The 13448-nt window shown below is 35.0% G+C and overlaps 1 protein-coding gene across 4 annotated transcripts in view; it reads right to left on the bottom strand.

Moving 5' to 3' along the window:
• Window positions 1–13448, bottom strand: part of LOC100472320 (ankyrin repeat and KH domain-containing protein 1) — a 120740-nt gene that overhangs the window by 86962 nt on the left and 20330 nt on the right. For all 4 annotated transcript variants that reach the window (XM_034656122.1, XM_034656123.1, XM_019795673.2 and 1 more), the window contains exons 2-5: window positions 8820–8973; window positions 3130–3286; window positions 2020–2167; window positions 1324–1471 (exon numbers count right to left, since the gene is read on the bottom strand). In XM_034656122.1, the coding sequence (XP_034512013.1) occupies window positions 1324–1471; window positions 2020–2167; window positions 3130–3286; window positions 8820–8973 (607 nt within the window). The remainder of the gene's footprint in view (window positions 1–1323; window positions 1472–2019; window positions 2168–3129; window positions 3287–8819; window positions 8974–13448) is intronic.

The following is a 13448-nucleotide window of genomic DNA, read 5'->3' as shown; positions in this document are numbered from 1 at the left end:
TGGGATCATGCCCTGAACCGAAGGCAGACGCTTAACCACTGTGCCACCCAGGCGCCCCAATACATTAGAATATTTTAAATAAAAATATACTGAACGGGATTTTTCAAGATGACACTTCATCTTATTTGACAAGCTAATAAAGTAGGAAGATACAAATCCCCCTCACCATAACTCCTTCAAAAGAAAAATTTCTTTAAAAGGTCACTATCCCTTGGTTTGTCATTTATTTCTTTCCTGATTTTGTTTTGAGGATTTTTATTTATTAGAGGAGGTAAGGGAGATGGTTAAACTATTTCAGTATGGCACTGAAGATGATTATTTTAAAGATTCAGCAAAAAAAGTAACATTCCAGAATCTAATGTGTTCAGAATTCAACAGTTTGAACATTTTACACATATGCATGTTACTATCATTACAACTAAGACAAAGTGGTCAGCAAAATAGTCTACAATCCCTTCTAGGAAGTCTTGCTCATTTATATTTAATATTCACTTAATGGTATGGAACAATGGTACGCTTTCATTATGTAAATTTTTAAAAATCATGTTGTTGCCTCACTAAATCCAAGTAATCTTACTACTAAAACTGTACCTATAATTCAAGAGACATGACCAAGGGTCCTCCTATGTGTCTGGGAAGTATAAACAACTAAAAGAATAACTCTTACTAGAATAGCTTTCTTTCTACCACAAGAATATATCTCAGTAGCAAGTGCATTCAGTACACCTGACATGAAAAACACCACAGGGTAAATACTTGCAGGTTAATCTATAATCTAAAGTTAAGGCAGTTGGATTTAAATGAGATAAAGAACTGTAGGATATGCAGTTTATAATTTTGCCTCTTTATATATTACATATCATTTTGGCAAAAAGAAACTGTCTCTAGCAGAAAAACCGTCAATCTTAGCCAAATAGAATCTCAGTCTTTTGAAGATACCAAATTAATTTATATTTTACTCAGAGTTTCTAAACAAAGGCTAAGATTTTTCTGTAGGTTTACAACTGATTTTCCAGTTGTAAAAAATCACATTTTTATCTCTTAGGTTATAATTGATTATATCAATTTATTTTCCTCAAATTAACACACAATTTTCTTTCTGTCTTTTTTTTTTTTTTAAGATTTTATTTATTTAGTTGACAGAGAGAGACAGCCAGCAAGAGAGGGAACAAGCAGGGGGAGTGGGAGAGGAAGAAGCAGGCTCCCAGTGGAGGAGCCTGATGCAGGGCTCAATCCCAGGCCCCTGGGATCACGCCCTGAGCCAAGGCAGACGCTTAACGACTGAGCCACCCAGGTGCCCCTAACACACAATTTTCTACTTACCTGTTGCTGACTGGGAGTTGACATCTGCATCATGAAGAAGTAATAATTTCACAATATCTAAATAACCTCCACTGGATGCTGCCATTAGGGGAGTTATGTCTCCTTTATTCCCTCGATCTTCAACATTAGCATGCATAGCAAGCAAGACCTTTAAAACACATTGCACAAAGATAGAAACTGTCAGTTCTTACGACTGATAGTATTTCTAGAGAAATAAATGCAACATAAAATGTTAACAACTCTTGTCAAAGAATTTGTGTTATGCTTGGGATTATCCAGGAAGAGAACAGCAAAACTATACTCCCAAGACAGAAACTAACTGGTAAACAGATGATTATTTCCCAATATTGGTAAAACAGAACAGGAAAAATTAAAAGAATTGAGGTAATCTGGATAAAATGACAATAAACCACTACTTTCCATTATAGCTGCATATTATTTCTAAAGACAAGTTGAAATATTACTATTACTTTTATGTGTTTCTTATTCATTAGAACAGTTTTGAGTAAATGGCAGAAAAATGCACCATGCCCAGTTACATGTAGGCAACAAAATTAATTATGTATCAGTTTCTATTTCACCTATTGCCCAAAAGGAAGGAATTTGGCCTCTAATGATCATTTCTTTGATTAGTAATAAAAATAAAACATCAAAATCCTTCCACAATTTCAATCACTCAAGATAATTTCTGCTTACTTGTGCTAATTCATAATACCCTGCTGAACAGGCCAAACACAGCAGACTTTCTCCTTCTTCTGTATGTTCATTTACACTTCTGCCTTCATCTAGCAATTTACGAACAGCATTCACATCCCCATCTGAACAAGCTTCTGCCAGACTACGACTGAAAACAAAACCATCAACAATTAGCCAACAAAGAAAGACTCAGAATCCTGTGATAATAAATTATATTAAATACAAAGAGTCATACACAGAAAAATGTTGATACAGTAAGAAAAAAAATGGTATGAACATTTTGTGTGTTTGTAATACTAATTATTCATGTTCGCACCAAGCCAGAAAGGCAATGAATTGAATATGAAAACAGCTGTCACTTTTATTTTTCAAAATGTTCTAACATATTGTCATATTAATTTTTAAATAAAGTTTTAAAAAGTATTAGATGCACAAGTTTTTAAACTCTACCAATGCAATGATTTCCAAAGGTATTTGGGATATAATTCCATGGCTTAAAATTTTATTTGGTAACAGAAGGTGTAGTCTATGTAAATATTTTACTGCACAATTTTTAACAAAATCAATAAATCTCAAACTTTAATGTGCATAGAAATCACCCATGTTTCTTGTTAAAATGCAGAATCTGATTCAGTAGTTCTGAGATGAGGTCTGGGATTCTGCATTTCTAACAAGCTCTAAGGTGATGCTGATGCTGCTAGTTAGGGACCGTATCCGAGTAGCAAACACCTGGATTACTAAATTAGCAACCCATTTCATTTATTATTTACTCAAGTAGTCAGCTTAGAGTTTACTACTATAATCTTTAGAACAAGTAACTTCCTTAAAAAGAGAAATAAGATCTTACTCACTCTGGATTTCTTACAGAGTCTAGTATAGTGCATGCCATGAGAATGCTCAAAGAAGCAAGAATAAAAATATAGTATCTATTTTAATGTCTGTGTAACATATATACATTTATATATCCATTTAAAATACAATATCCATTCTAATATATGTTTAGCTAAAGTTATAATCCCCTCCAAAAGACAGAATTAAACAAAAGTTGCTAATTCCCCAATTCTACTGAAGAAAATGTTTGATACCCAGAAAAAGTCACTATACACATACGTGTCTACTTGTCCTGCATTGTGGCTGTTTTCTGCTCTCATCCGTGTCAGTGCAGCAGCAGCTTCGTCTAATGCACAACTTACTGAGGATGTCAGTCTCCGGAGTACCTCAGGATCTGCAAAAGCTTTACCATCAGCAGTTGACAATTTGCCAATTCCTTCAGTGTGCGTCAATCAATCAGGTAGTACAGGGGAAGAAAAAGCAAAAAAGTGCAAATTGTAATTACACTGCTAGATACTATTATCTAGGGTAAAAACAGCATAGTCTCCATAGATAACGCTGACAATCAGAATGTAAGGTTGATATCAATTTTGCCACTAATGTCAAAAGGCCATCACATACCACATCTTTACAAGGCCCATAATATTAATTTGTCCCATACCTAACTCCAAATGTAACTTAACATGATGCACATTGAGGTAAACAAATGAAAGTTCTTTCAAAATATATAGTCATACTATAAGATCTCTAGTAGAAGATCATATTTATACTATTTTCAGGGGTAATGAAGTGGGTATTCAGCACTAATACAACAAACAATCCAACAGTTTCTCCCTTTGGTTGACAGCCACCTAGAATCATCTTCTAGGGTAACAGTGTAAATTAAAATAAATTCATTCTAATATTTATTTATTATGTGCTTATGATATACATGGCACTAGAGAGACAAAAAGGCATAGTTCCTGTCCTTACAGAGCTCAGTCTAGTAGGACTATTAGATGTCTAAGTTGCCAGTGAAACTTTTTCTCTAGATTCCTCCTCAGTGAGGAATCAGTGACAACTGTAACAGAAAATTTCAATGATAATTTCACTGCCTGATCACTGCTGAAAATGAGAGAAAAACACTCAATAAAGTTTTGGAGAACAACAAGAAAAACAAGAAGGGAAAACATGCCCAATAAGATTTAAAATGTATTATGATGCCAGCAAATTATAACAGTATGATACTTACACAGAAACAGATAAATTATATCAAGGATATACAACAGAGACCAAAAAAATGACCCTAGATCATTTGTGAATTCAATGTGTGATAGATGTGCAATTTCAAATCAAAGGAGATGGGAGGGCTTATTTCAAAAACACTGTTCAGAAATTGGTTACCATTTGAAAATTAAGTAAGATCTCTAATTCACAGCATTCACAAAAATAAATACCAGGTAGACTGAAGATTTAAATGTAAAACAAACAGAAAAACACCTGAAAAGTACTATTATACAATGCAGTATTTTTCTAATGCGGACGTAGGGGAGACTTCTAAGCATGAGACAAATTCCAAAAGCCACGAAATAGAAGATTAATACATGTGATATGAACCATTTCTAATTTTGGTAAAAATTTCTATATAATTAAGCACAACATAAAATTAAAGCAAAATAAAAACTGAAAATATCAATACCCAATAAACTTATCATTTATAAAGAGTATGATGCAACTTACTGATACTAAAGGAACACAAGCTATGAAACTGACAAAAAAATTGAGGAGTAAGGCCCTCTGAAACTGTTGATAGGAATGTATACTGGTACAAAGTTGGCAGGGTCAGGGCAAATTTGGCAAGTTATCAAAATTTTATATGTAAACATCCTTTGACACAGTGATACCACTTTCAAATAATTTATCCTTTAAAGATACAAATAAGAAAAGCTACATATGAATATAAACTACAGCATTGTTTGTGATATTGGAAAATAGGAAATAATCTAAACATCTCTCAATAAGGAACTGGTAAAATAAATGATGGTATATCTAAGCAACAGAATATTATCTTATCCTTTAAAAAAGGAGAAAGAGAGGGCTGCCTGGATGGCTCAGTCGGTTGAGCGTACAACTCTTGGTTTCCTTGGGTTGTGATCTCCAGGTCCCCATGCTGGGCTCTGTGCTGGGTGTGGAGCCTGCCTGAGATTCTCTCTCTCCCTCTCGCTGTGACCCCTGCCTCCCCCACTCTAAAAAAATAAATAAACATAAATAAATAGATAGATAAAGGAGAAAGATAGACATACCATATTATAGAAGGACACTCATAATAAAGTAAAAAAAAAAAAAAGCAGTTATATTATGTGTAATATGACCCTACTTCATTACTTTAAAAGTTATGTATATTTAAACATATACACGTATTTATAAAGCTACAAAGGAAAAAGTCTGGAAGTATACGTAAACCTTGACAGTGGGAAGGTTTTATTATCTACTTAATACATTTCATATTGCTTTAGCTATTTCTAATTGTATTACATTTAAACTTTAGAAAATAATTTTAAAATTCTTCTTGAAATAGCTTTAATTTTCTTCCTAAAGTTTACTTACTTAAATGTCTCTACACCCAACATGGAGTTCGAACTCACGATCTTCAGATCAAGAGTCACACGTTCTTCCAACTGAGCTAGCCAAGCACCCCTGAAATAATTTAGCCCTTAATTTTCTCTAAGAATATCAAAGAATTTTAAAGAAAATTTTTTTCAGATTCATTTTTTCAGTTAAAATAGTGTCAAGAATTCTATCTTCCTTAAGAAGCCTAGTAATCCCTAATATGTTTTTGTAATTAAAAACACAGAGTCTAGGGGTACCTAGCTGGCTCAGATGGAAGAGCGTGTGACTCTGGATCTCAAGGTCATGAGTTTGAGCCCCATGTTGGGTGTACAGATTACTAAAACAAAAAACAAAGAATCTAAAAATTCCTCAATCACAACATCCAAAAAAGCAAATGAAAATACTGAAGCACAGAAAGAAAATATTCATCCAATAGTCAACTTGCACAGGTCTTAGAAAGGAGCACATCGTTTTGAAATACATCTGACAGGGGCCCTGGGTGGCTGTCGGTTAAGCATCCAACTGGTGATTTCGGGTCAGGTCATGATCCCATGGGCTGTGAAATCAAGCCCAGCATTGGGCTCTGCGTTCAGCGGGGAGTCTGTTTGAGATTCTCTCCCTCTGCCCCTCCCCCAAGTCGTGCTCTCTCCTTCTCTTTCCATCTCTCTCTCTCTCAAAAATAAATAAATCTTAAAATATACCTGACAATTTCTTTAGACAGAACATTCTATCCAACCATGTATGGAATTTAAATTGTCAAAATACACAAAATTTAAGAATTCAATGGTTTTTGACACCTCCTGGAAAGCAGATAATCATTATTTCCAAGGTTTATTTTCTTTCTATCAATATAGGTATGAAAAACAAGCAATTCTAAGGTATCTTGCTGCTTATCCCTGACTTACTAAGAACAAAAAGAGAAGAAAATAGGGAAAGAAAAATGTTAAATGTACCAGAAAACAGCCCTGAATGAGAATCAGGAGATGCCCAGAAAAAAAAATAAAAATGAGTTAAAAACCCTTAATTAGGGATATTAAGGAGTAATACTCACAACATGAGTGAAATGTGAGCCTAAACCAGAGAGCAAAAATGTACTACCACCAGTAAACAAAGCTTGATCTGGGGAAGAAAAGGAAAGCAGAGAAGACTTGGGAGAAGAGAGATGTCTTTTCTCCACATTTCTCTTTGCTCTAAGCAAAATAATTTAAGGTTCCAAAGCAAAGCAAAAACAAAACAAAGCAAAACAAACAAACAAACAAACACCCCAAAATTAGAGGGTGGTCATGGCACTGCCAGTTCAGGAATCTTACACAGTATATCCCGATATCACGAGTAGGAGTCACACTGGAAATCCAGGATCAAAGGGACATTCAATGTTATTACTAATGTGATCTTTATTACCTTTCTTAAAAAAATTACTAGTTCTGCCTTAAACAGTCTTATTTTGTTGTTAATTTTAAGTTTCTATCAGTTCCAAAAAGACACAGTAGGTAGACTAAAAGTCAATCTGCTATAAATTATACCTATACTTTTCCATAACAGGACAAAGTTAAAGGAATAACAAGATGATATCAAGTAAGCTCATTCTTTTTTTTTTTCTTTTTTTTCTTTCTTTTTTTATTTATTTATTCGACAGAGATAGAGACAGCCAGCGAGAGAGGGAACACAAGCAGGGGAGTGGGAGAGGAAGAAGCAGGCTCAGTGCGGGAAGAGCCTGATGTGGGGCTCGATCCCATAATGCTGGGATCACGCCCTGAGCCGAAGGCAGACGCTTAACCGCTGTGCCACCCAGGCGCCCCTAGTAAGCTCATTCTTAATGTAACGTCTATGTCTTTCCAAGAATAATATAAAAATGCTCAATTTATTTTAACTCTTATTTGTCCTAGTCATTATTTGGTCAAATGTAATACTGTTTTTCTTCAGTCAATATGAAACGTGCTAAAAGGTTGCTGTGATTTTTCTGAATACCTATCTTTAATATCATGTTTATTAAGGTACTCAGAAACTGGGGGCACCCAGCTGGCTCAGTCAGAACAGCATGTGACTCTTGATCTCCGCACTGTGAGTTTGAGCCCCACGTTGGGTGTAGAGATTAGTTAAATAAATAAACATGAAAAAAATTAAAAATTAAAAAATGTACTCAGAAACTGAATGAAATTTTCTATACTTTTTTTTTTTCAGATTTTATTTATTTATTTATCAGAGAGAGAGAGAGTGAGCACAAGCAGGGGGAGCGGCAGGCAGAGGGAGAAGCAGGCTAGCCTGATGTGGGACTCAATCCCAGGACCCTGAGAGGAGCTCCCTGCTCAACGGGGAGTCTGCTTCTCCCTCTCCCTCTGCCCCTTCCTCTGCTTATGCTCTTTCTCTCTCTCAAATAAATAAATAAATCTTAAAAAAACGTAAAAATAAATTCTTACAGGTATTTAATATGCACATATATTTATGCTATATAAGTAACTAAAAGGAGTGTCATACAAAGTGAACATATCTCAAAAGCAATATACAGAAAAAGAGAAAAGCAATATACAAAGATTAGAAAAAGTTAACTTTCTTCTTAAAACAATTTTAGCTGATAAAAGGCTTTCATTATAGTGGAACGGAAACTTGGTACAACAAATTACATGCAGGTTGTACAATATAAAATAGTGATGAGTATATATTACTGAGAAAGCATGCTTATCACAGATTTTTCTCTTATGCTACCATAGAACAAGAAGTTGGTATACAGGGGTGCCTGAGGGGTGCTCAGTCAGTTAAGCACCCGCCTTCAGCTCAGGTCATGATCCCGGAGTCCCAGGATCGAGTCCCACATTGGGCTCTCTGTTCAGCAGGGAGTCCGCTTCTCTCTCTGACCCTCCCCCATTCTCTTGCTCTTCCCCCCCCAAATAAATAAAATCTTTAAAAAAAAAAAAAAGTTGGTATACAGCTTGGTATATTTCAGTCTAACTTTGTGTTCAATTTTTATTTAACAGTATTCTAAGAAAAAAAATAGCAATTTATAATTAAGTTACCCACAGATGAACGTGAATAAGTAAATAATCACATGCAGAATACCCTAAATCAGTTATGATCAAAGATTCATAATTTGATGAACCAACTTTATCTCCCACATTTATAATGTAAGTTTTCCTTGATAACTGGCTGATTATCTAAGACCTTAAAAACAGTGTTGAGCCCTAGAATCATCCACTGAAAACTTTTAACCAAGAATTTTAAAAATATAAAACATGAACAATTTCTTTAGGAAATAAAAATTATAATACACCTTAAGAGTTCAAATTTCATATAATGTCAGGTAATTTTTGGGTAATCTTATACAGCTTTGTACAGAGATCTAGACTTTTAAAGAAATGAAAATAAGAAAACAATAAATAAATTACCTGCTGCTTCCAGCAATGCTTCTAATCGTGCCTGTGTCTCTGGATCCACAGTACGTAAGTCTGCTCCTTCTGCAGTACTTGATAAGAATATCTCTGATGTTGTTTTAAGTACCGGGTTATCCAGATCTTCTTGGTCCAAAATAAATGATTCGACCTGTTTACGAATTAAAAATGGAATTAAAAATGCAATATCCATGAAACTGATCTCAATATTGTTAGAATAACTGTAATTTAAGATAATATGATTTCTGGTTTGGAATTTAAGTATAAGCAGACAAATTACTGTAGAAATATGGGGCTGTGGGAAGGGACTTTAAAGGAGCCTCCTATCTGCTTATCTTCAGACATGACTACAGTATAACTCAGACACACCAGATTCAAGTTTCCTGAAGAACACTGTACTTTCTGCGCCTAGCACAGAGCTTGAAAAGCAGCTTTTGTTTGTGTGTGTTTTTTTTTAATGAAACAAGTACATGAATATAGTCCCTGGGAAGATGTAAACAGGACTAGATAGTAAAAAGACCAGATAGCATTGATAGGTCATTAAGGGTCAGCTTTTCCTCTCTTGTAATCAATTTATTAAATTCTGATTCTTAAAAGAAAATAAGATTTAATACACTGCCAAATATCTGGAACCCTATAGACAAGAAAGCTCCATGAAGTTAGGAACCACACCTGTTTGTTCACTGCTCTGTCCTCTGGGCCTAACAATATCTCACACACAGTAGGTACTGAATCCGTATTTGTCGAAATGAATGAATGGTACAAACAAAAGCAACTTATGAAAATAAATATGTAACCCTCTAATTTCAAATCAACTTAATTCTAAATGAAAATTTTTAAAAAGACTTTATTTATTTATTTGACAGAGAGAGACAGCGAGAGGGAACGCTAGCAAGAGGAGTGTGAGAGGCAGAAGCAGGCTTCCCGCCGAGCAGGGAGCCCAGTTTGGGGCTGTATCCCAGGACCCTGGGATCATGACCTGAGCCGAAGGCAGATGCTTAACAGCTGAGCCACCCAGGCCCCCCATCTAAATGAATTTTCTTAACAAAATATGTACAGTCTTTCTGGGAAGTGATTTGGAAATGTGTATCAAAATGCTTTCAAAGGCTCATGCCCTTTGATTCAGTAATTCCATTTTAAGGAATCTATCCTTAAAAAAACATCTGAAAGCAAGACAAAAATATCCAAGGATGGTCACTGCACATTAATTCAAATTCCAAAAATGACAGGAAAAAAACTACAATTGGTAATTTGGTAAATACATTGTGTCCATTCACAGGATGGACTACCATGCTGTCATTAAAAACAATGTTTCTGAAGCAAATTTGGTGACATGAGAAAGTCGTCATAAAGTGAAGTGAAAATCACAAGATTCAAAAAATATAATCTTTACTTTGCTAAAAGTATATATATATGTAAACATGAACATGACTATCACGTATATAATCATGAGTATATACTTATGTACCTAGACATGTCTACAATATGTAAATACATATAACCAGGGAAGTTAACATATTTGCAGACAGACAGAAAAAAAGGAACAGAAAGGTTAAATACTTCTTCACGGCCACACAGCTAATAAATGACAAAGACAGGTTCCAAACCCCGCCACATAGCTACACAGTCTATGCTCTTAACTACTAGGCAATGCTACCTTGGAGGGCCACAGTATTTGGGCTACATTATTTGACATATTTGGTTAGCTTGTCATCAGTTTCATAATGGCCACCAAATAAGTATCCTAAGGAAGACTGTAAAGTTAAAATGATTTGGATACATTGTATCACCTAGTGAGGTACTAAAATTTTACAAAATAAACCTTTAACTTCACATCTAATAACACTGAGCCACGTTACTATGCTACAATACAGCTTCTTCAATACGTAATTACAGACAAAGATGCCATTCTAGATCCATGCCAGTAGATAAATGTACCCTATCAGTTGTTAAATGATATAAAAGATAACTGCTTGTACAATAAAAACCTTTTCACAGGCCCAAGAAATTATTAGATATTTGCAGGTCCATATACTTGCCAGTTGTGAGGATAGATAAAATCATCATGCCAAACCCTGGAATTTTTTATTACAAATGGTATTTAGAAATTAACATTTCTGGGACACCTTGGTGGCTCAGTCAGTTAAGCATCTGCCTTCGGCTTAGGTCATGATCCCAGCGTCCTGGGATCGAGTCCCACATTAGGCTCCCTGCTCAGTGGGAAGCCTGCTTCTCTCTTTCTGTCTCTCTCTGACAAATTAATAAATAAAATCTTTTTTAAAAAAAAGAAGTTAACATTTCTATTTTATAAAAAGCATTGGTCTAAAATGGTATTACACATAATATGGAGACAAATACAGACTCGTACCACGTAACATTTTAAAAATCCAAGTTAAGGGCTCTCTATCCTCTGTTACGTATTTTCCCAATATTTACTGAAGTCCTGTTTTTTTTTTAAGATTTTATTTATTTATTTGAGAAAGAGAGCATGTGAGAGAGAGAGAGAGAGAGGAGAGAGAGAGGGAATGAACAGGGGGGAGGGGCAGAGGGAGAGGGAAAAGCAAACTCCCCGCTGAACAGGGAGCCTGATGTGTGGCTCCATCCCAGGACCCTGGGATCATGGCCTGAGCCAAAAGCAGACGCTTAACCGACTGAGCCACCCAGGTGCCCTGAAGTCCTGTTTTATATAAAGCACCCTGACAGTACAAAAATGTGGTAGAAAATATAAGTCAAAGGCAACATGACTATTACAAAAGGCCTCAAAGAGAAATAAATGGTACAGCTATATGCATTAAAGAGAGAGAACTTGCTTCCAGCCCCAGTAATCCAAGACTTTGCACAAACAGCAGCATTTAGGTTAGACTTTTAGTACGCACAGAATTTCACGAGATAGTTAGACATGGGGATGGAAGCAAAAGGGAATGAAATAAAAAAGGGGCTTGAAGATGCATTTGAAAAGTGATGAGTGGTTCACTCTAAAAAAGTATAAGGTCCTTCATATACTGTTGGTGGGAATATAAATGACACAGCGACTGTAAGAAACAACTTTGTAGTTCTCCAAAAATTAAACACTGAATAAACATATGACCCAGAAATTTCACTTCTATGTGCATAAAAGGATTTAAAACATGTCCATACAAAAATCTGTATACAGAAGTTCATCGCTATATTATGCATAATGGACAAAAAATAGAAAAACCCCCACAAACGTCCATCAGCTGGTAAATGGATAAACAAAATGTGGTATAACCAAAAAATGGAACATTATTCCACCGTTAAAAGGAATAAGTACCGACACATGCCATAGCATAAATAAACCATGCAAATATTATGCTTAGTCCAAGAAGCCAGAAAGAAGAAGTCAATTATTGTATGATTCCACTTATATGAAATGTCTAGCATGGAGACAGAAAGTAACTTGGTGGTTACATGGAGAGTCAGAGAGGGAGAGATGGGAGTGACTATTAATGGGTCTAAAGTTTCTTTCTGGAATGATGAAAATGTCTGGAATTAGATAGTGGTGAATGCTGCACAATCTTGTAAATATATTAAAGACCAATGAATTGTACACTTTAAAATGCTAAATTTTACGGTATGTAAATTTATTTCAAATTTTTAAAAAAACCATAAATAACCTAGAGTACAACTATGGCTTTAGGCTAGAAAGAACAACTGGGGATAGATTTGAATAAGATCATGTAAAATATGACAGACTGCTCATGGTCTACCTGGTCACCTCCACTAGAAAGACAGAGAACCAGTAGCAATGTCATCCTGGATGTCAGTAATATTAGTATCACATACACAAGACAGCACATTCCCAACTGCGTGGGAAGAATCAAGTTTGGAAAAAAACACAAAATAGAAACATGTCCCTAGCCTTCAAAGGGCTTATAACTTCTCTCTAAAAATTAAAATTCATAAGACAATTTCTTCAGTTTAATTCTCCTACATCTTAAAATGCATGTAAATTCAAATTTCAGTTAGGCAACATGACATAATGGAAAGAATATTGTACTACAGATCAGGAGAATGAGGTTGAACTATCAGTTTCACCAGGCACTATGTGTGACGTTAGGCACATCACTTTCCACCTTTCTGATGTCCCATTTCTTCCTCAATAAACAAAGATAATACCTGCCCCACCTGTCTTACAGCGCTACTGGAATGATGAAATAAGGTAAAATAATTTGAAAATAATAAAACACTATATAAATGTAATTTTTAGAATATTAATTCTGTGTAATTACAACTCTTTTGTCCTGTCCCTCGCCACAGTGTCTATCTTCTATGCTCTTTCAAACTGGAAGAATGATATTCACTGAGAATCTCACATGACACATTTTCATCAGAATTCACTTGAATTCTTTTTTAAAATTTTATTTATTTTTTCCAGTTTCATTAAGATATAACTGACATACAACACTGTATGAGTTTAAGGGGTAGAACATAATGATTTCGTATATGTATGTACCGTGAAAATGACCACCACAGAAAGTTTAATTAACACCCATCACTTCACAGTTATAATTTTTTTTCTTGTGATGATCACTTCAACTTTCAAGTTAGTTTTAGGCACTTTATAGTTAAGTTCTGACCCAAAAGATCAAATTTTAGGGGCAGCTG

The sequence above is a fragment of the Ailuropoda melanoleuca genome, chromosome 3 (genome assembly GCF_002007445.2).
Source record: "Ailuropoda melanoleuca isolate Jingjing chromosome 3, ASM200744v2, whole genome shotgun sequence".
Classification (NCBI taxonomy): Eukaryota; Metazoa; Chordata; class Mammalia; order Carnivora; family Ursidae; genus Ailuropoda; species Ailuropoda melanoleuca.
The sequence above is the reverse complement of the archived record's forward strand: the minus strand, read 5'-3'. Positions and strand labels throughout refer to the sequence as shown.